This window comes from Elgaria multicarinata, chromosome 11 (genome assembly GCF_023053635.1).
Source record: "Elgaria multicarinata webbii isolate HBS135686 ecotype San Diego chromosome 11, rElgMul1.1.pri, whole genome shotgun sequence".
NCBI lineage: Eukaryota > Metazoa > Chordata > Lepidosauria > Squamata > Anguidae > Elgaria > Elgaria multicarinata.
The window spans coordinates 38,735,781-38,757,491 of NC_086181.1; the positions used below are offsets into that span (position 1 = coordinate 38,735,781).

The 21,711-nt window shown below is 40.4% G+C and overlaps 1 protein-coding gene across 1 annotated transcript; it reads left to right on the forward strand.

The window, feature by feature from the left end:
- The first annotated feature begins 987 nt into the window (after window positions 1–987).
- Window positions 988–9,530, forward strand: LOC134406564 (vomeronasal type-2 receptor 26-like). Its single transcript, XM_063138048.1, has 4 exons — window positions 988–1,806; window positions 5,186–5,413; window positions 6,752–6,878; window positions 8,626–9,530. The coding sequence occupies exons 1-4, from the start codon at window positions 988–990 to the stop codon at window positions 9,528–9,530; spliced, it is 2,079 nt and encodes a 692-aa protein (XP_062994118.1).
- The last annotated feature ends 12,181 nt before the right edge of the window (window positions 9,531–21,711 follow it).

Below are 21,711 nucleotides of genomic sequence, written 5' to 3' on the forward strand. Positions count from 1 at the left end.
CAACTTTTCAAATCCCTCAACCTGAATTAAAATCAATTAAAATCAATGACTACTTACAGTTTCTTAGATGGACTCGTGCAATAAGTAGTGGGAAGCATTTACTCTCTACCACATTCATTTACATACACATTGCTCTTGCTTCAGGTTCTTATAATGATTTGGATCAACACTACTGACTTCTGTGTAAATACATATAATTTGGACCAAGCCATTAATGCCAAATATAGAGCTGCTTCTGTTTATCATGGTTTATCATAGAAAATAGAATTATCCACCTCTGAATCTACTTTATTCCTTCACTTTTCCCAACCCAACCTTACAATTTTCTTTAATGCATGAAAGTTCTGGAGGGGAGTGTATAACGTAATGTTTTATAACTCCTTTCAAATTAGATTGGATGTCCTTCTGGTTGAACAGGTGGGATAGAAGATGGTAAATGAGGAAGTCAATTGGAAGATGCTAAATAAGGAAGCCCCTGCCAAAGAAAGTGAGGCAGGTGGCTACTAGGAGGAGGGCTTTCTTTGGTGTGGCACACCAGCTGTGGAACAAGCTCCCCTGAGAGGTCCGCCTGGCGCCTACACTGTATTCTTTTTGTCGCCAGCTGAAGACCTTTTTATTTTCTCAGTATTTTAATACCTAATTTAACTTAAATTTAAATTTTCTGTTTAAATTCTGTATTTTAATCCTATATCAATTTCTGCTGTGTGATTTTATCCTGGTTGTGCTTTTTATGTTGTATTTTGCTTTTGGGTTTTTAGATTATTGGTTGTTTTATCATGTTCCTCATGGTTTTAATTTTTGTGAACCACCCAGAGAGCTTCAGCTATTGGGCGGTATAAAAATGCAATAAATAAATAAAAATAAATAAATAAAAAAGTACTTTTGTTCCCTCTCTAAACTTATGTACACCTCCATTTCTTAAAGGTTTCTTACGGTTCATTTGAATCAACAGTAAGGGATGAAACTGAATCAATTCCCTTTTTCCGCATGGTCCCTAATGAAGAACTTCAGTACCTGGGAATAATCCAGTTACTTCTCCATTTTGGATGGAAATTCATAGGTTTCATCACAATGGATAACGAAGGTGGAGAGCACTTTTTGCGGACCTTGGAGGCACTGTTTTCTCAGAATGGAATCTGTTCAGCATTCAGTGAAATTATTCCAAAACATATTGCTCTTATTAGCACGCAGGAAATGTTGGATCTCTATCTCAATAATCTTCCTTCTTTCATGACAAGCAGAGCCAATGTAGTCATCATATATGGAGAAACAACGTCCATTGCATGGCTGATAGGTATTCTGTGGATAAGAATGTTGACCTCTGAAACAAGTGCTGAATATGAGGAAATGAGATCTGTCGGAAAAGTCTGGATTTTGACAGCTCAAACTGAGGTCACATTATCTATCTTTACCAAGGCGTTTGATATGCACATGCTCCATGGTGCTCTTGCCTTCACAATTCACTCAAAGAAAGTTGTAGGCTTTCAAGAATTTATTCAGACCATCCACCCTTCAGCAGCAGAAGGAAATGGTTTTATCAAAGATTTCTGGGAGCAAGTATTTGACTGTTCCTTTCAAAAGTCCAGGGACCAAACAGAATTAATGGAATCCTGTACTGGGAATGAACGTCTGGACAGTGCACTTGCACCTATTTTTGAAATGAGCATGACTGGCCACAGCTACAGCATCTATAATGCTGTGCATGCTCTGGTGCATGCTTTTCAAACCATGTACAAACTGAGGTCCAATACCAGAGGAATGGAAGTTGTGGACAGAATGTCCCCTCATGCTGTGGAAACTTGGAAGGTAATATCTCCATACAAACAAAGATCTGTTTCCATAATTAGATTACCTCATGTTAGCTTGACATGTTGTTGTCGGTATTATATTGACCTCCATATTTCTATAGGACAGATTCCTCCTTTTAGTTCTGTTATCTTTAAATAAACCGTACTTCACATTCCAGATATTGTTTCGTTTAACTCCAATATTTACTTATTCTCCAAAGATCAGCAACAACTGCTGTGAAAAGTCAATTTAACCCCCCTTTCATAGTTTTTTTTTAAAGTAAGTTATTATTAGTCCACTAAGCATTTCACACTTTAATGATGTGAATTCTTGAATTGTTTTTTCCTGCTTCAAATTTTTTAAGGTTGCTATGCTGTACATACTGTGTTTGCAGGCATACAGTTGAATTATCGAGGTTTACTTATTATTCAGTTCAATAGATTATTATTTTTTTGCCTTTTTTAACTGATTATATGGCTCCTAAGGATTGCTGTAACAATTAGACTAGAAGATGGAAACAAACCAATAAGGATGCTTACACTGTGATCTGTGATGAGACTGGGATCTTACATCTGCTTCATAGTTATTTTATTACCATTTGTCATTACTCTTATTGCAAAGACTCACTTTCACTAGGCATTCCATGTCAGCAGTTCTGGGCATTTTCCAATACCCTCCAACTGGAAAGAATGGGAGAGTTGAATTAAGAATGCTGGCTCTGAATTTACATAGTAGGTGGTCCTGCAGTGACTCTACATCAGATGAAATGTATAATAGTTTGACAGGTAGTGATCATTATAATATTGGCCACCATTTTTCTAAAGGATAGTTCCCTCCTTTTGTTTTAATCCATCCTTTACATTCCAGATATTGTTTCCTTTAACCCCAATATTTATTTATTCTCCAGAGATCATTTTAAGAATTCTCTGCAATCCTATGAAAAATCAGTTTAGCTCACTCTTTCATAGGATTGGTTTTTTTTCTTTTTCATGTAAGGTATTCTTATTAGGGCTGTGCACTGCTTTGGATCCGAATCCCGAATCCAAAGCAGATTGGGGTGATTCAGACCTCTCTAAAACATATCCAAGGCAGATCAGCGAGGTCTGAAATGATCCAAGACAGATCAGATTGGTCAAAATTGATTTGGATCGATATGGAGATTCTGACATTTTTTTCAAGGACTACACGTGGGAATTTACGAAAATGCAATCATCTCCATTATTTTTAAAGGTAAAGACATTAAATTTGGCACCATAATAGCACTGAAGGAGGGCTTTAGTCATGCCAAATATGAAGCACATTGGTTTTATCCCTGATTTTTAGGGTGTTTTTTTTAAAAAAGGTTTTAAAATTATTATTTTTAAAATACACTGTACATATATCCAGTCAGACTAAACAAAATAAATAATCAGCATTCAGCAAATTGTTGGAGAGGTTGTGGTGAAAAAGGAACGTATTTACACATGTGGTGGGAATGTAAATATGTGCAAAAGTTGTGGAAGATGGTGTTTTCTGAGATTGAAGAAATTGTTGGAATGAAAATAGAAGAAACACCAAGGGTTGCATTACTCTCACTACATGAAGATTTCAAAGGTAGTAAAGAAATTAAGGAATTGATAACGAATTTGCTGACTGCAGCAAGGTTGATTGTAGCTAGGAACTGGAAGATTCAAGGGGAATATAAAGAAATATGGGAGATTGCTATTAATGATAAATTGACATGTAATATTAAAATGAGAAAAGGTATAACAAAAACGAATGATTTTGAGGGAATCTGGAAACAGTTCCTAGTATTTGTGTTGTCTAAGGGAAGTGGGAAACCACCAGCTGAAGAAACTACGAGTTTTTGGAAAGAGGAATAAGGTCCCGAGGTGGAGGTAGATTAAGTTTGATTATGTTAATAGACTAAGCGAGAATATTAGATTTTAATGTATCGCAATATTATTGTATTAGGTTGTTTTTCTTTAATTGTATGTATTATGTTTAAGTAAAAAAATAATAAAAAAAATACACTGTCATTTTTAAAGGCAAAGACATGTACCTTGGCAACATGATAGCACCTATGAAGGGCTTTAGGCATGCCATATGTGAAGCACATCCCCTGTTTTTTAGGATTTTAAAAAAGATTTCCCCCACAATATTACTCCACCCATATTGCTTCCAACCTGGTAGTGTGTATTGCAGTCAGACTTCCCCTGGTTCTTATCTGAATGGGAAATGATGAGTTAACCTCAAAAGACACAGAGATTAGGAAGGCACAGTGTGTTCTGATTCTTGATTAGATAAGACACCTTCTGAAATTGCTCTTTGCACAAGGCTGCTTTGTTTCCTTGAAAAATCACATTTTTAAAAATTTATTATGACCAAACTGCTACACAGATCTTTCTGAAAATTTGCAGACATGACAAGTTATAGCCATTTATTATTTCTCCCAATGCAAGCCAATAGTGAAAAATCACATTGTTAAAAATTCATTGAGACCACACTGCTGCATGGGACTTTACACACATGACAAGCATGACTCCATCTGTTACCTCAACAAGTTTCATGTTCCTATCTTTAAAATTAAAAAAAAATATAGGCATTTATTTCTCCCAATGCACGGCTAAAGGGAAGATGTTTGATCCAAATCTAACTTAGGCTCCAGGTCTGAGGAAGATCAGGGGAGGTCTGGATCAATCCAAGGCACATCGGGCCAGATTCAAAAGATCCAAATCAGGCTCCGAAGCTGATTAGGGGGTCTGTGCACAGCCCTAATTTTTATTCCACAGTCATTTTAATGAACTGAATTCAATAATTCTTTTTTCCCCTGCTGCATATTATTTTATGGTGCAATCCTATACATATTTGTCATGAATCTTACACCAATAAAGGCAATAGATGTGAGGGCTCAGTTTGGTTATGCTTTCCAGCGGAGTGGATCTGGGCATTTTCCATTACCCTCCCACTGGAAAGAATGGTGGGGGTGGGGTTGAATTAGGAATGCTAGCTTGGAAATGGCATAGTAGGTGGGCCTACACTGGACTTAAACCAGGTTAACTGAGTAGAATTGGATGTAGCAGATACCTAGGTAGTTACTCCCCTCTATACCTCTAGAGCATCATATTTCCTGGTTTTCCACCAGCTACCACAGGTGAGTGTGGTAGTTCTACATCTGCCCACCCTGTTGTAAATCATGGGAGTTGAGAGATAAACAGCAGGTTAGAATGGTCATTACACAGTCAAAGGTCAGTATGCCAAAATTATCCATCAGAAGCACTTAAGCTTCATTTTCTCCTCCTCCAGCCCTCCCCATCAAGGAGTTTGGGCTGTGCTTTGAATTCAAGTGCATGAAGAAAGAAAGAGGGACTAATCCAAGACCTAATAATACCTTTGATTTCTTTCTCTTCCCAATTAGCTTCACACTTTTTTCCAAAGGATCTCATTCAACAACAGTGCTGGAGATGAAATCATCTTCAATGAACATGGAGAATTAGTAGCTGGATTTGATATTTCTAATTTGGTCACTTTCCCAAATAACTCCTACATCAGAGACAAAGTGGGAAGGCTGGATCCACGGTTTCCTCATGGTGCCATCTTAACCATTAATGAGGAGAGAATCCAGTGGCATAAAGTCTTCATTCAGGTGTGGGAATAACTACATTACTTCTCAATTGAAACAAGTCTGACCTATACCTTTCCCCCCAATGAATGCCTTTTATTCCTAAGCAACTTTCCATAACACACATTTTGATGCAAGTTTTGATTTGAGACCTTCATAGAAATGAACAATACAGTAACTGAGTTCAAATCCACAGAATAGAGTGTGAAAGTTAGATGATGATGCTTCAATAAGCACAAAAATGCATTTCTTATCCCAATTCCACACATTGGTGAATAACAGAGCAGAGATGTTTGCCATTATGCATTGCTTGTGAAATGCTCGGAGAGGTCCCTGCAGCCATAGAGTTGATGAGCAATAGAGATGATGAGCCATTGATAGTGAAGGCTATTAATGGCTACTAGCCCTGATGGTGGCATGCTACCTCCAGTATTGGAGGCAGTAAGCCTGTGTGCACCAGTTCCTGGGGAACATGGGTGGGAGGGTGCTGTTGCACCATGTCCTGCTTTGCTGGTCCCTGGCTGATGACTGGTTGGCCACTGTGTGAACAGAGTGCTGGACTAGAGGGACCCTTGGTCTGATCCAGCATGGCACCTCTTCTGTTTTTGTGTTCATCTGTCCAGTTATAATTGTCTTCAGGGATTGAATGAAATCTTTATTGCTAAAAGTGATAAGCCATCACATTTGATATAATTAGATAGATAAAATACAAATAAGAAGATGAGCTAATGTAAATGCAATAACAATAGTGAGTTAAATTATTCACATCTTTGAAATGTATACATTATTCTCTCATTGATTAAAATGTATTTGCATGCTGTAGACCATGTTTATTGTAGATTTTTTGGTCCATGAATCAAACTGCAAGCTGTCCATGTTCTGTTTGAAAGGTACAAACTTGTTAAATCCTCATTTAAAAGAATAAACTACAATGAATTTCTCATATATCTCTAGAGGCATGGATGGCTTGAGATAATGTAGGATACCTTTACCTACATATACTTTTTTTTTTAGTTCATGAGTCACAGGGAAAGTAGACTGCATCTGAGTCCTTCTGCCTGGAAAGTGCAAACTGGTTAAATCATATTTTTTTAATAAATAAATAAAAATAAACTACAATTATTTTCTCATACTTCCTGAGTTTCATAACTGCACTTTGTGAAACACCATTATCATCCTTACCTATGAACATATCATCATACACCTTAGTGGTGAAGGGGAAATCTACTCTCTCCCACGACAAGAAGAGTGTAAATATTGTGGTTCCATTTCACCAAACTTCTTATTTACAGACAGAGTATTTTCAAACAATATTTCTCAAATGTGATGTCAGTGCTCACTTTTGCCTTTATTCAAGGGTAGTTGCCTCCCTTCTCTCTGTGTAATGACAAGTGCCATCGTGGTTATAGCAAGAAAAAGAAGGAGGGCGAGAAATTTTGCTGCTACGATTGTGAACCATGTTCGGAAGGGAAGATCGCAAATGAGGAGGGTAGGAGATACATTGTGAAGAAATATATCAGTTGAACTAATTAGACCATGAAGTGGGAGTTAGGCAGAGGTGTAACCAGAAAGATGCTCAAATGTCTGCAATTGATGGACTTTGGGCTCCATAGCAATTGTGAGAAAGGAAAGAAAAGGAACCTCTCATGCAAGCACTTGAGTCATTGCTGACTCCTAAACGGACGCCTGCTTTCGCTGACATTTTCTTGGCAGATTTTCTAGCGGGGTGGTTTGTCATTGCCTTCCCCAGTCACAGTTACCTTTCCCCAGCTAGCTGGGTACTTATTTTACCGACCTCGGAAGGATGGAAAGCTGAGTCGACCTGAGCTGGCTGCATGAGAACCAGCTTCCGCAGGGATCGAACCCAGGCCATGGGGAGAGTTTCAGCTGCAGTAACTGCGGATTACCACTCTGCGCCACACGAGGCTCCTAACTGTGAGAAAAGAATTAAATAAATGGGTTCATTATACATTATCCAATTCTCTTCAGTTATTTGCTCAGTATTTTGGAGAAAGAATTTCAAGCAACTGTTATTGATAGACTTGGTCACTTTGGTAGATTTTCCCAGCCCTGGTGCTATGAAATGTCAAAAAAGGTTTCTTTATTTTTCTTATCCAAAATATAAAAATGTTCAAAAAACTTTCAACAGTTTGACAGAAAAATTTGACTGCAGACAGAGACAGAACGAACAAGATTGCGGTCTTGTAAAAAACATCTATAAAGTTTCAAATTTATAATTACTTTACTGTTACTTTCTACTGTTAGTTTTACCCTACCCTGTGCCTCCTTACCCTACCCTGTACCTGTTTGCATTCTCTTCCCCTCCTTATTGTTTTACTATGATTTTATTAGATTGTAAGCCTATGCGGCAGGGTCTTGCTGTTTACTGTTTTACTCTGTACAGCACCATGTACATTGATGGTGCTATATAAATAAATAATAATAATAATAATAATAATAATAATAATAATAATAATAAAAATAATTCATTTCATTTTAAAGCTCCTGATGAAGGATCTCCAGATCCAAAACATTGAGCATTGTACAAGTTTGGTTGAAAGTTTTTTGAACATATTTATATTTCAGATAAGAAAAATAAAGAAACGTCTTTTGACATTTCATAGCACCAGAGCTAGTCACCTCTTTTTCTCATAGCCTTTTTGTGGTGCTTTTCCCCCTCTTTTTCCACAAAAGATTTTCCCAGCCACCATTAGAGTTGAAGGGGAAAACCCTTCTCTTCCTCCCCCCAGCGACCACCAGTGCCTTAAAGGGCCTCTTAACGCAAGTGTTAAGAGGACGTTTCAGTCACTGATTGGTGTGGTGGGGAGGGAAGGGAAGGGACATTTTCCAGGCCTCCAGAAAGTGCACTGATTCCCCCTGTCACACCATTAACATGGCTGGGGAAATTTGTGCATTTTCCAGAGGCACAGAAAGTGCAATTTTCTGTGCCTCTATCCTTTCTCTTGCCCTTTGGGGCTGGGTTTTATCAAATTTATCAAATTATCAAGTTTTCAGCATGGTGGTGTGTGGAGGTCAGCAATCCTGGGATATTACTTACATTTCTGGATGTCATATGGAAACCAATGCAGACTTCTTTCATGTTCCACCCTCTTCCATGTATGGGGAGGGAAGGGGTCCACCAGGAAAGTAAATTTAATTAGGATAGATTTTTACGTTTGCTATAAAAATAGCTTTCATGATCTTAGTTTTACTACTCCCACATTTCTGTATTTCAGATACTGATCGTTGTGTTAGCTGCCCAGAAGACCAATATTCAAACAAGGGTAGAGTTCACTGCATACCCAAAGTTCTGGCTTTCCTTTCTTTTGAAGAACCTCTGGGCCTAAGTTTAGCTTGCTTGGCTTTTTTCCTTTCTCAGGTCACAGTTCTAATGCTTGGAATATTCATAAAACAACGTGACACACCCATTGTCAAAGCCAACAACAAGACCCTCACCTATATTCTCCTCATCTCCCTCCTCCTTTGTTTCCTCTGTGCTTTGCTCTTCATTGGAAAGCCCAGTAAAGTAAACTGTCTTCTTCGGCAAACTGCATTTGGCATCATCTTTTCCATCGCTGTTTCTTCGGTTTTGGCAAAGACCATAACAGTCATTATGGTTTTCATGGCCTCCAAGCCAGGAAACATTTTTCGAACATCGATGGGGAAAAGATTAGCACATTCAATCATGTCGTTCTGCTCCCTTATTCAAATAGGTATATGTGTGGTGTGGCTGAGCACTGCTCCTCCATTCCCAGATCTCGACATGCACTCCGTGTTTGGAAAAATTATCTTGGTATGCAATGAAGGCTCTTTTATCATGTTTTATTGTGTTTTGGGCTACATGGGCTTCTTGGCCATGGTCAGTTTTACTGTGGCCTTCTTGGCCAGGAGGTTACCTGACAGTTTTAATGAAGCCAAGTTCATCACCTTCAGCATGTTGGTCTTCTGCAGTGTTTGGTTGTCCTTTATTCCAACCTACCTGAGCTCTAGTGGAAAATACACGGTGGCCGTTGAGATCTTCTCCATCTTGGCTTCCAGTGCTGGGTTACTGGGCTGCATCTTCTTCCCCAAGTGCTACATCATTGTCATGAGACCTGATTTGAACAAAAAGGCTCAGCTAAATAGAAGAAGGATTGAATGATTCTAATAATCACTATTTTCTCAGATGATATTTATTTTTCTTCGAAGTGTATGTACAGATTACAATTTCCATATGGCAGCCATGTCAGTCTATTGCAGGAAAAGGAGAAAAATATATAGAGCTTTTGACACAATTACAACTTAAAGTCACTCAGCTTTAAAAATAATAATATATTCCTTATGCTGGACAATGAGATCTACCTCACACAGCTCTTCCTCAGTAGGCCTGTGCTCTCGTATATGCAGTCCCTCCCCTAAATGAGGAAGGGCTACTCACTAGTAACATAACAAGGAAACAAACAGAGAGACAAGACCCTGCAACAAATCCAGATACCAGCAATGTCCATATATCTTCTCCCAGATCGACCAGCCCATCTTATAAACCTGAAATTAAATTATATCCTTTATACCGGATAAAATGCAGTATGATCCATGAAAACTCATGCCATAATAAATGTTTATTATTTAAGGTGGCTCAAGAGTCTTTCTTGTTTAACACAGAAATAGTAAATGGGACTGCACAAAGACTAAGGCCATAGCTAGACCTAAGGTTTATCCCAGGATCATCCCGGGTTCATCCCTGCCTGAGCACTGGATGCCCTGTGTGGTACTTAGGTGAACAGGTTTGAGCCCAGGACAACCCTGGGATAAACCTTAGGTCTAGCTACAGCCTAAATGTGGGGTATTCCATTGAACTATCCCCATCTACTCCTCTCCTGTGTCCTGGAGAAATGCATCCATTATTATAGTGTCTGTCGATTGAAAATCTGATATTCTAATTTGGGGGACGATAACACATTCCTAGCACTTCATTAGTTTTGGGCCCCTGCATTGTCACCCACAGCACTTCTGTGGAAGAGTTTTCCATGTTTAGCTGCTGTAGTCTACTTGACACAATGCCCTCTTTGATGTACAAAGCATCACCACCACCAGTATGCCCTTCCCTGTCCTTCCTGTAAAGTTTATATCCAGGGATGACCCTATCCCACTGGTTCTCTCCATTCCACCAGTTTTTGTAATGCCCACTATGTCCAGGTTTTCCTTTGAAACCGAACACCACAATTCTTCCATTTTGGATTGGAGGCTTCTAGCATTTGCATAGAAACACCTATACACTGTGTCCCTCCCAGATGTCTCTTCCATATCCCTTTTTTCCTGTTGCACTTTAACCTCTTTGATTGTCTATCCTGTTCTATCATGTACTCATGGCCTATTTGCTCCCTTTCTACATTGGGACAATCAGAAACATGTTTTCAGATTCATCTCCTTCAGAGGATTTAACCCAAACTGGATGTTTCCCAGTTCCTGTCTGTTTTCCCCCAGGTTTTAGTTTAAAAGTTCCTCTGCCACCTTTTTTATGTTTAGCACCAGTATTCTGGTTCCAGTTTTGTTTGTACATCCCTTTTGTACAATCCTGGCTTGTCCCCAAATATTCCCCAGTGCCTAAAAAATTTGAACCCTCCTCTCTGCACTATCATCTCATCCATGCATTGAGACTTCTCAGCTGCACCTGTCTAGTTGGCCCTGCATGTGGAACAGGTAGAATTTCAGTGAAAGCCACCTTGGTGGTCCTGGATTTCCACCTCCTGCCTAGATGGTACATGATATCTGCAACCTTCGCACCAGGCAGGCAATTTACCATGCAGTCTATACACCCATCACAAACCCAGCTGTCTATGGCCATAGCTAGACCTAAGGTTTATCCCAGGATAATCCCGGGTTCATCCCTGCCTAAGCGCTGGATGCCTTGTGTGTCACTTCGATGAACAGGTTTGACCCCAGGACAATCCTGGGATAAACCTTAGGTCTAGCTACAGCCTATGTGTCAGTGACTGGATCTCCCACTACCAAAATCCCCCTCCCCCCCCCAGAGACACATCCTCAGTGCAAGATGATATTTGCATGTCTCCTGAGGAGTGGGAGACACCAAAATGGATGATGTTGTTCTTTTTGTTGTCAGAATGAGCTGCTGTTGTCCTTTACTTTAATTGCAACCATAATTTAAAAAATGCCCTGCTCAGTCACTATTGACTCTTTTGGAAAAGATAAGACAGGTGTCCATATTTAACCTTCATTTTTTTTTTTTACCTGTACTGCTTCTTTCAGCTTTAGTAATGAGATGACAAGAACATAATTTGTGGATAGAGCATTGGTGTGGGGAGGAAAGATTCAAATTCCCCCTGGGCCTGTTTAAAGTTGGCTTTGGGCCTATTGGGTTAATAGATGCAAATGCTTTGCCCCACATGTCTCAGCCAAATGCATCCTGACCTAACCAGGGGTTGGACTAGATGACCTTCAAGGAACATTTCAACGCTATCATTCCATGAGCATGGCATTGGTTGAAATTCATAATGGGGAATGGTAGTTTCAGTTGCAGATGCTCCAGATGTTTATTCCAGCAAAGAGTCACATCTGGGACTTGGGTCCAACATTCTGCAACTGACAACCTTCCAGTTCCAAGGTAGTGGTAAATCTCTACATATAAAGCGGAACGTATGTGTGTGGGATAAATGTCTGGAAATGTTTTACCTCTTCCATATGAGTTAGAAACTTGAAATTTGGAACACTGATAGGTATGGCTGTACAATAACAATCTAAAAACTCTAAATATTGGGTTTTAAGTATTTTAAAGAATTTTATAAAAACAAACAACTAGGCTTATGCCTTCAACTCCCAGCTAGCCAGACTTACCATCCTTTGGTGGCCATTGTGAATGTGCAGGCCTTCTTAGTTGTGGCACCCTGCTTATGGATTTCTTTTTCCAAGACAAACTTGCCTAATGACTGCATTAACGTCTTTCCAGTGCCAAGTGATTTTTTAAAAAAAAAAAAAAAATCCAAGGCCTTTTAACTTAATGAGATTTTTTATGCTGTTTTTTTCTGTAATAACTAAACCACAACATTCCAAAATAGATGCAGGAATTTCTGAATAAAGTTTATGTGTTTGTTTAGGTAAAAGCCTGACAATACCACTGAAAGAGAAGAGTGAATGGAGGAATGACTGATTGCGGAGGCTAGAATGGAATGGCGGATGGGGTTAGTGACAGCTGGAGAAAGTCAGTTACAAGGAGAACAATGACAGTTAATGAGAGGTCAAGAAAGTGGGGGCTGACATAGGATTGAGACAGTGGGCTCATCTACAAGCAGGATATTGCCCTATGAAAGTGGAATATAAAAGGCAGGAACCACATCAAGCAGGATATAGAAGTATGAAAGCGGTATATGGTATGTGTCAATGGGCCCCAACAGTTGTCAGTACATGACTTCAATAATGCTATAAAGCTGTAGTGTTGCTCCTGCCTTTTATATACTGCTTTCATAGTGCAATATCCTGCTTGGTGTAGATGTGCCCATAGTAATGTGGGGCTCATCTACACCAAGCAGGATATTCCAATATGAAAGTGGTATATAAAAGGAAGGAACCACACTACTGCTTTATAGCAGTTTTGATGTGTACTGCAGGATCTGCAAAACTGCCTTATAGTGGTACTGAAGTGCACTGACAACTGTTGATGTGCCCATGACACATCTATACCAAGCAGGATATAACACTATGAAAGTGGTATGAATGTGGTATATGGTATGTGTCAATGGGCCCCAACAGTTGTCAGTGTACTTCAGTACCACTATAAAGCAGTAGTGTGGCTCCTGCCTTTTATATACCACTTTCATACCGCTTTCATAGTGGAATATCCTGCTTGGTGTAGATGAGCCCCTGGTTTGCACATAGTGTCCTGGTTTGCAAACCCATGCTTTATTTAAAATCAGCCATTCTACATGTCTGTACTACACCTCCCAGCATGCCTTGGGTGGCCTGCAGGTGCCTGTGTCCACTGAGAGATGCTTCCCTCCTCTCATTGTGATGCTGTTCCTCGATAGAGCATTAAGGAGTTGCATCGCCAAAGAGGGGAGGCAAGCGGCTATCAATGGATAAGGCTAGCTCTGGGCAAGTCCTGATAGGACTGCATTGGCCTGCACTTCTCACCAACCAAGTGCTCCATTAGGAGCCTGTACTGAAGGGCCAAGGCCTGTTTCTGGACATGAGCAGAGTGCCTCCTCTGCCTCGCTCCCTCTTAAGAGTTATATCAGGATGGGGTGCCTTTGGGCATGTTCAGAGTTCAGCCTCTCCTCGTCACACTGCTGTATTGAGTTACGTTTTTAAGACCATGCATGGAGGAGGCACCACAGCAGCCCATTTATGTGGGCTGTTTCCTTTTACGTGGTATTGGGTTGACTGTTTGAGACCGACCTTAGAAGTCGGGGTTGGGAAAGGCACACAGTGGACACCCACCTACATATGTGCAATGGCCACCAGAGGCTGGTAAGTCTGGCCTCCTGCCCAAGGCATGCTGGGAGTGTTGGGGTTAGGTTTTTACCCACAGAAGGAAAAGGACTCTAAAGAGTTAAAAAGATGTCCTTGGCCAGATTGTCTCTGCCAGGAGAAGTCCAGTATGAAGCAGATTCTTCCCTGGCCTACGTGCGGTACGAGAAGTACAAGATGAAGAGACTATTGGTTAATTGGGCCAAGGAGAAAAGTGTATTTAAGAAGTCCATGTTGTAAGGCTTCTTACTGCTATGACATTATCTTCACTGCTACGTTGTGTTGCTGTACTGTTGGTGAAAGGACTGTATATATGACCATTTATTCTGTAAGTAATTTATTTAGTGTCAGTAAAAGTTTCTTACTGACCAAAGACCGTGAGTGCTCCTTTTTGTTCTTAACTCCAAGCTGAAACCATTTCCAGCTCCACGCTGCTGCTGCTATCTGCACTCTGCTATATTTTTGGGTAAGCAATTACCACGATAGGGAGTTGTGTTGCAAGCCTAGATTTTTTTTATTAAATCCCTTACAGATACTACCCCCCCCCCCCAAATTTGGAGTTTTAGATTGTTCTGGTACATTGTGCAGCCAGAACTCTCAGTGTGCCAAACCTCAAGTTTATAACTCCTCTGGAAGTGGGTAAACAACGTATCTGGACATAAATCCCGGAAACATACTTTCAGCTTTATAGATAGAGATAATTGATGGTGCCTCAGAATCTGTCCATTTCTGGTTTGATCCTATCCTGTGATTGATCCTGAACTCACCACTCAGTTGCTATGTAACTTTTACAGAACAAGAGAAAGTTGTGCTGGTGTCAGACAAACATGTTTGTTTCCGCGAAATTGCAACTGATGATACCTGAAGGACCCCAAGGCATCACAGTAATCATTGTTTCCTCTGTAATTATCAACATCACTTCAGTTAACTCATCTAATGGAAACAGCAAGTCTTTCCAGGGAAAACTAGAAAAATAGCCATCTGAAATGATTATAAAACATTCTATGTGTCTTTGACAGCAAGGATTTGGAAATACAAAGAGGCTGAGCTCTGTCAATTTGAATAGTTTTCCCCCTTTCCTTGTGTACACTAGTGGTTACTCTCTATTTGAATTTATCAAAAGATATTTGGACACAACTGAACTTAAAGATCAGGTTTTGAAGTTAATTTCAGAGCTGTACTGCTAGAGAGAGCTGATATCCAACCTCAATTGTTTAATGCGAATGTTGTAGAGAAATGCACGGGAGATTTAAGAGGAGACTTTGATATTAGCATGCTGATGTATCTGATGCTACTGAAGCTCCTGTACCTCACCTGTGAAGTCCATGGTATTACGTGCTCTGGAAATCATCCTCTGCATATTCCACATGAGTGGCAGCATCCAGGGGAAATTATCATTGGTGGAATAGTATCAGTCTTCCAATACTTTGCTACTAAAGTTTCATTTCACAAACACCCTTCTGAGGAGTTGGTAAACTTTCCAATGTATGGAATTACTATTGTTATCAACAATGTTTTGAGTTCATACTTGTGTTTAAAAATTGACTAAAAATTTTTTTGTTCTTTTTTAAAAATGTTGATTTCTACGTACATACGTGAATTGATGGGTTCCTGGATGGATGGATGGATGGATAGATATAGATAGACAGATCGATCGATCGATCGATCGATCGATCGATCGATAGATAGATAGATAGATAGATAGATGTGTTTGATACCTTAAATGAAATGCTTCCGAATAATTTGAAGTGTATTGATGGCCTTTGGCTTCCTTAAAAATTGTGAGAAAAGGATCAAAAACATGTTCATTATACATTCTCCAACTGTAGTCAGTTATTTGCTTAATACCTTATATAATCATGTGGGCATGGACAAAAAAAAATATGTTCCTAGCTATCTCCAGCCCCAAACAAGACTGCTGCCGTTCCAGTGCTGGCCAGCTTGGAAGAGGATCTGCATTACAGACCTGTGTGGATATTTCCTTTTCTGTCCCCCTGAATTGCTTTTTTCTTGAAATGTTTCCTGGCCATGCTATGAAGCACAAAATGATGAGAAGTTCTTGAGAGAGGAAGAAGGCAAAATGATCTTCTTCCTGTCCTCCTCTTACATGGACAGACCAGCAGATTACTTTCACCTGTGGGGAATGAAATGGAAAACACTTTCTGGGAGTGGAGAAGGTGCCTCTGCCTTATATTTTCCCAAATCCCCCTTCCCATTCATCCCCATACACCACATTTCAACCACTTCAACAGGTTTCCCACAGGTTTGAAGAGCATAGATACATGGGTAGATAGATAGAGAGTATTCATTGACATTTCTGAAAAAACGTGGGAGTGAAGATTAGAAGTGTAATCAAGGAGGAGTTTCAATGCTGATATTGATGGTCTTTGGCTTCTTGACAATTGTGAGAAAAGGGTCAAAAAGTACTCACTATACATTCTCCAACCCTAGCCATTTATTTGCTTAATACTTTAGAGAATCATGTGAGTATGGAAAACAAAAATGTTCCAAGGTATCCCCAGCCCAAAACATTTCAGTGCTGCGGTTAGCCTGGAAGACGACCTGCCTTGAATTGACTTTTCCTGAAATATTTCTCTGCTTTGCTAAAAAGCACAAAATGATGAGAAGTTCCTGAATGTGGAAGAAGGCAAAATGACCTTTCCCCAGTCCTCCCATTGCTTGGATAGATGAATGGATCACTGTCACCTGTGGGGAATGGAATAGAATAGATCTTCTGTGAGTATAAAAGGGGTGCCTCTGCCTGATTGTTTCCCAAATCCCCCTTAACATTCAGCCCCAAATACCACTGCTCAACCACTTCAACAGGTAACCCCCAAAGTTTGGGAAGCATTCTTAGGGAGTGCTGAGAATTGGGGATAAGTCAGCTTCCAGTTACCAAAATCTGCAAGTTGATCTCCTGATACAACTTTTCTACATTGTTTTAAAACATTTTATATAATACTTCAGAAATATCTTTCAAATATACATGGTTATCAGTAGGGCTGTGCATGGACCCCCCAATCTGGTCCGGATCCCAATCTGAAAGTTCCAGACTGGGTCTGCTACACCCTGTGTCGACCTGCCTATGGTCTTCTCCACTTCACTGTGGAGCTCCGCTTCGGAGCTCTGGGTTTTCCCCCCATAGACTTGCATTGAAATTCAAACATGTTTAACTTTTTTTACTGTAAATGTTACAAACCTCAAAATCAGCAGCATGAGAGCTTATTCATGTATCCACCTTCATGCCCAGATGGAAGCAAATCTGAGCCTCCACTGATTTTGGGGAAATTTTTGAAAATCCTACGCCCCATTTTCAGAAATGGGATTTACTCTGACATTTTTACAGATACAAACTTGCAAATGGGTACCCTCACAGATGCCACCTAGATCCACATTCATGGCATGTTTCAAGCAAATTTTAGTATGCTCTGATTTTTGGCATTTTTTTTTTCATTTTAAATATCACCCCCTAACCCCAATTCACACCCCTTTTGAGAACTCCATCAGTTTTCATGTTACAAACCTCAAAATTGGCACCATGAGAGCTTATCCATGTATACACCTTCATGCTCAGTTCGAAGGAAATCCAACCTGCCACTGAATTTTGGGGAATTTTTGAAAATCCTACACCCCATTTTCAGAAATGGGATTTACTCCGACATCTTTCCATACTTGCCCATAAGGATCCATTGCAAAGCGCTTGCCCATAGCAATCAATAATAGCACAGAATTCTCCATAGAAAAACCATAGGGATACATTGCAAAGTGCTTGCCCATAGCAATCAATAGGACAGATGATTTGGGGGAATTTGCGATGCTTCACCAGTAGGGGTGTGATCCGCTTCTCATAGGATCAGAGAAGCAACAGCAAATTTTGCTGATCCGCCTTGGCCTGAGGTAGAGGAGAAGCGAGTTGGGGGCTGGAGGAGCATGGCACAGAGAAGCAACCATAGGTGGAGCGCTCCTCTTTTCTAAGAGCGATCCACCCGCCATTTTGGATTTTTTCACCCATAGGATTGCATTATGGAAAAGATTAGTGGATAACTTTTTTGTTTTTAAAGCTATTTGAAACTTGGTGTGCTTAGAGAGTCGTGGGTGGGGGTCATTTTGAGCCTATTTTCAGCGCTCTGCATGGTGCGGTTTGCTTGCTATAATTTTCTAAAAAAATAGGGTAAAAAAGCGGGAAAGGTACCTTTTTGAAGTGCTGAGAGGCAGATTCAACTCCCAGTCATGATCACCTGATGAAGCATCCTCCAATCCCGAAGTTAGAGGGGAGGATAGGCAAAACGGGATACTTAGTAATTTGGGATACTGGGAAACTTCTATTTCTTAGTCTCTGAATGGACTTTTCCCTGTGTTTTTTTAAACAGTAGCCCCACCAAACGCACAAACACAACCTGAAATCATATACTAAGCAAATAAATAACAGATAGGAAACACAGCACTGCTACCCACCCTAACCTTGGTGAACAACTGAATAGATGTGGTGCAAGGAGATGAGGTCCCCTAGGGCATGTGGATGTGCCCAGTGCACTCCTTGGAGGATCATCAGAGCCCTCCAAAGAGTAACCAATGGAGGGAGACTGGAGTGGAGAAGCTAATGCCTGTCATGAGTTGAAATGACAGGTAGCTTCTTAAAGACTGGTACTTACTTAGGGCCAGTCAAATTGGCATATACCCTTCCCCCTGGGCACGTCCACTTCCCTCTTACTGGTAAAAGACAGACATAGCCTTTTTTAAAAAAAAATTCTTGTTGTTGTTTATTCAGCAACACTGCTGCTTTTAATTCCACCCCAACTTTTTTTGTTTATTTATTTATTTATTTATTCCATTATATATATATATACACCCCATAGCCCAAGCTCTCCTGGTTTTTCCTCTTCAGTGAAGTCAGGCAGGCTTTCATTGTGGTTCAACTCCTTATGGTTGTTGTTGTTATCATTATTGCTATTAATATTAATTAGTACTTCTATTATTAACGTTACTATTGTTGTTGTTTAATAATGGCTATGATCACAGTGCAGTCAATCAACTCTGAAGCAAGGATCACAAAGCTTTACTCTTATCCTCCTAGCCTCCTAGTTATGGGATGCAAAAGAAAAGGCATCTCTCTCTGTGCTGCTCCCGCCTCACAGGGATGGTTTGCATTACTGACTTTGAAACAATCCTTGGCTCACTTCCTTGTGCCCCCATAAATATCTCTGCCTGCCTCTCTGCCCGCCTGGTGCCTGGGAGCTGCACTACATGATGGGCTTTGTGGTTCGTGCCCACCAGCCTCCGGCATGCTTGCTGCCAGTCCTCCTCCTCTGTGCCCGCCTTGCAGGGTTGGTTTGCAATGCGTTACTGCTGGCTTAGAAACAAACAAACAATCCTTGCCGCACTTCCTTGTGCCCGCCGCGCAGGGTTGGTTTGCAATGCATTACTGCTGGTTTAGAAAGGAACAAACAATCCTTGCCGCACTTCCTTGTGCCTGCCTCACAGGGTTGGTTTGCAATGAGTTACTGCTAGCTTAGAAAGAAACAAACAATCCTTGCCTCCTCCTCTGTGCCCGCCTCGCAGGGATGGTTTGTGTGTGTCTTGCTTTGACTCAGAGGATAAGTCCTTCCTGCGCTCACTTAGACTTTTTGAAGTTCCAAATAAATTTTTCAAGTGTGGAAGAAGATTTATATTTAGCGTTATTTACTCCCCAATTCATGGCATGTTGGGATTTCCTTTGAAATGGCCCCATTGAGCTGTCTGTAGCTTTAAATCATTGAGATACTGGGGTGTCCGATTTTCAAAAATTCCCCCAAAATCAGGGGAGGCTTGGATTTGCTTGAGGCTTGTCATGCCTGTATGTATGTGCATGAGGTATCATGGTGCCTAATTTGACCTTTCTAACATGAAAATTGATATAGTTCTAGCATGGGACTTGATTTGGGGTGAGTTAAAAGGTTAAAGCCCCACCAAAAATCAGAGGATGATGGGATTTGCTTGAAACTTGCCATGAATGTGGATCTAGATAGCATCTGTGAGGGTGCCTGCTTCAAAGTTTTTTATCTGTCAAAATGTTGGAGCAAATCCCATGTCTGAAAATGGGGTGTCTGATTTTCAAAATTTCCCCCAAAATCAGGGGAGGCTTGGATTTACTTGAGGCTTGGCATGCATGCATATACATGGATAAGCTATCATGGTGCTGAGTTTAAGGTTTCTAACACTAACAGAAAAAAAGTTGTAGGCTTTTTTGGATTTCAATGCAATCCTATGGGAGGAAAAAGCGGAGCTCCGATCCGGATCCGGAGCTTCACAGCGAACTGGAGCAGACTATAGGTGGAGCTGAGTGGAGCAGACCTGATCCTGAAGTTGTGGATCTGGAAGAGAAGCGGATCGGGGGTCCATGCACACCCCTATTCACCAGCCCCCGACTGATTTCTCCTCCACTCCGCTATTGCTTCTAAGAAACGAAGAGAAGCAGAGTGCAGCTCTAGTTATCAGTAGAATCCAACCAATGATTACTATACTACATTTTGTTATGAAGCTAAAACTCTCAGAGCAAGATTAGACTAGATAAGGGATCAATTAGTTTCATAATATGCATAAAGGTACAGCAAAAGAACATACTGTATAACTCTCTTCGCAGCGTGACCACAAAGTTCTACCAGCACGTTCTGGCCTTGGTGTATGCCATCAAGGAGATCAATGAGAATCACAACATCTTGCCCAATGTCACTCTTGGGTTTCACATATATGACAGCTTGCATGATGCAAGGATGGCCTGCCGTACTACTCTGGATGTGCTTTTCAAATCACAAAGATTTGTCCCCAACTACAAATGTGGCATTCCAACAACTCTAATAGGAGTCATTGGTGGACTTGACTCTGAGACTTCTTCACGAATGAAAGACATCTTAGGACTTTACAAGAATCCACAGGTAAGATCTGTATTTGATTTGCTCCCTACTTTTCTGGCCCCGGAGTGGTTGCTGTAAATCCTATGGAATATATGAAGGGCAGAAATTAAACACATAACTTTACACAACTTTTCAAATCCCTTAACCTGAATTAAAATCAATTCAAATGAATTACTACTTTCAGTTTCCTACATGGGCTCATGCAACAAGTAGTGGGAAGCATTTACTCTCTACCACATTCATTTACATACACATTGCTCTTGCTTCAGGTTCTTATAATGATTGAGACTACTACTGACTTCTGTGTAAATATAATTTGGACAAAGCCATTAATGCCAAATGTAGAGCTGCTTCTGTTTATCATGGTTTATCATAGAAAACAGAATTATCCACCTCTGAATCTACTTTTTCCCTTCACTTTTCCCAACCAAACCTTACATTTTTTAAAAAAATGCAGGAAAGCATTACAGGGGAGTGCATAATGTAGGGCTGTTCACAGACCCCCCCAATCCGCTCTGGATCCAGATCCAGACCTCCCAGATTGGGTGTGCTCTGCTTCAGATCAATCTGCATCTGCTTCGCTCCACTCCGTTGCAGATCCAGATCCGGATCTCCATTTCCCTCCCCCCCCATAGACTTCTATTGCAAATGTAAATCACCTATAACTATTTTAGTTTTCAAGTTAAAAACATGAAAATGGGCACCATGATAGCTTCTAAATAGATTCTTAGTCATGGCCACTTTGAAGGAAATGGGATCATCCCCTGATTTTTTGGGAAATTTTAAATGATTTCCCCTATTTACAGAAATGCAGTTATCTCTGTTATTTTGTAAGCTACACACATGTAATTGGGCACCATGGTAGCTTACATGTAGGACCTTAGGCAAGGCTACTTTGAAGGAAATCAGATCATGCTCTGATTTTTGGAGGAGTTAGTTAGTTTTATCTCTAACTAACTCCTCCAAACAGAG

Bases quoted from the DNA above. Each gene is read 5' to 3' on its own strand.
- LOC134406564 (XM_063138048.1), top strand. From the start codon at position 988: ATGGTCCCTAATGAAGAACTTCAGTACCTGGGAATAATCCAGTTACTT. The intron at 1,807-5,185 runs GTAATATCTCCA...CTTCCCAATTAG, and splicing joins ATGCTGTGGAAACTTGGAAG to CTTCACACTTTTTTCCAAAG. The intron at 6,879-8,625 runs GTAGGAGATACA...TCTGTATTTCAG, and splicing joins GAAGATCGCAAATGAGGAGG to ATACTGATCGTTGTGTTAGC.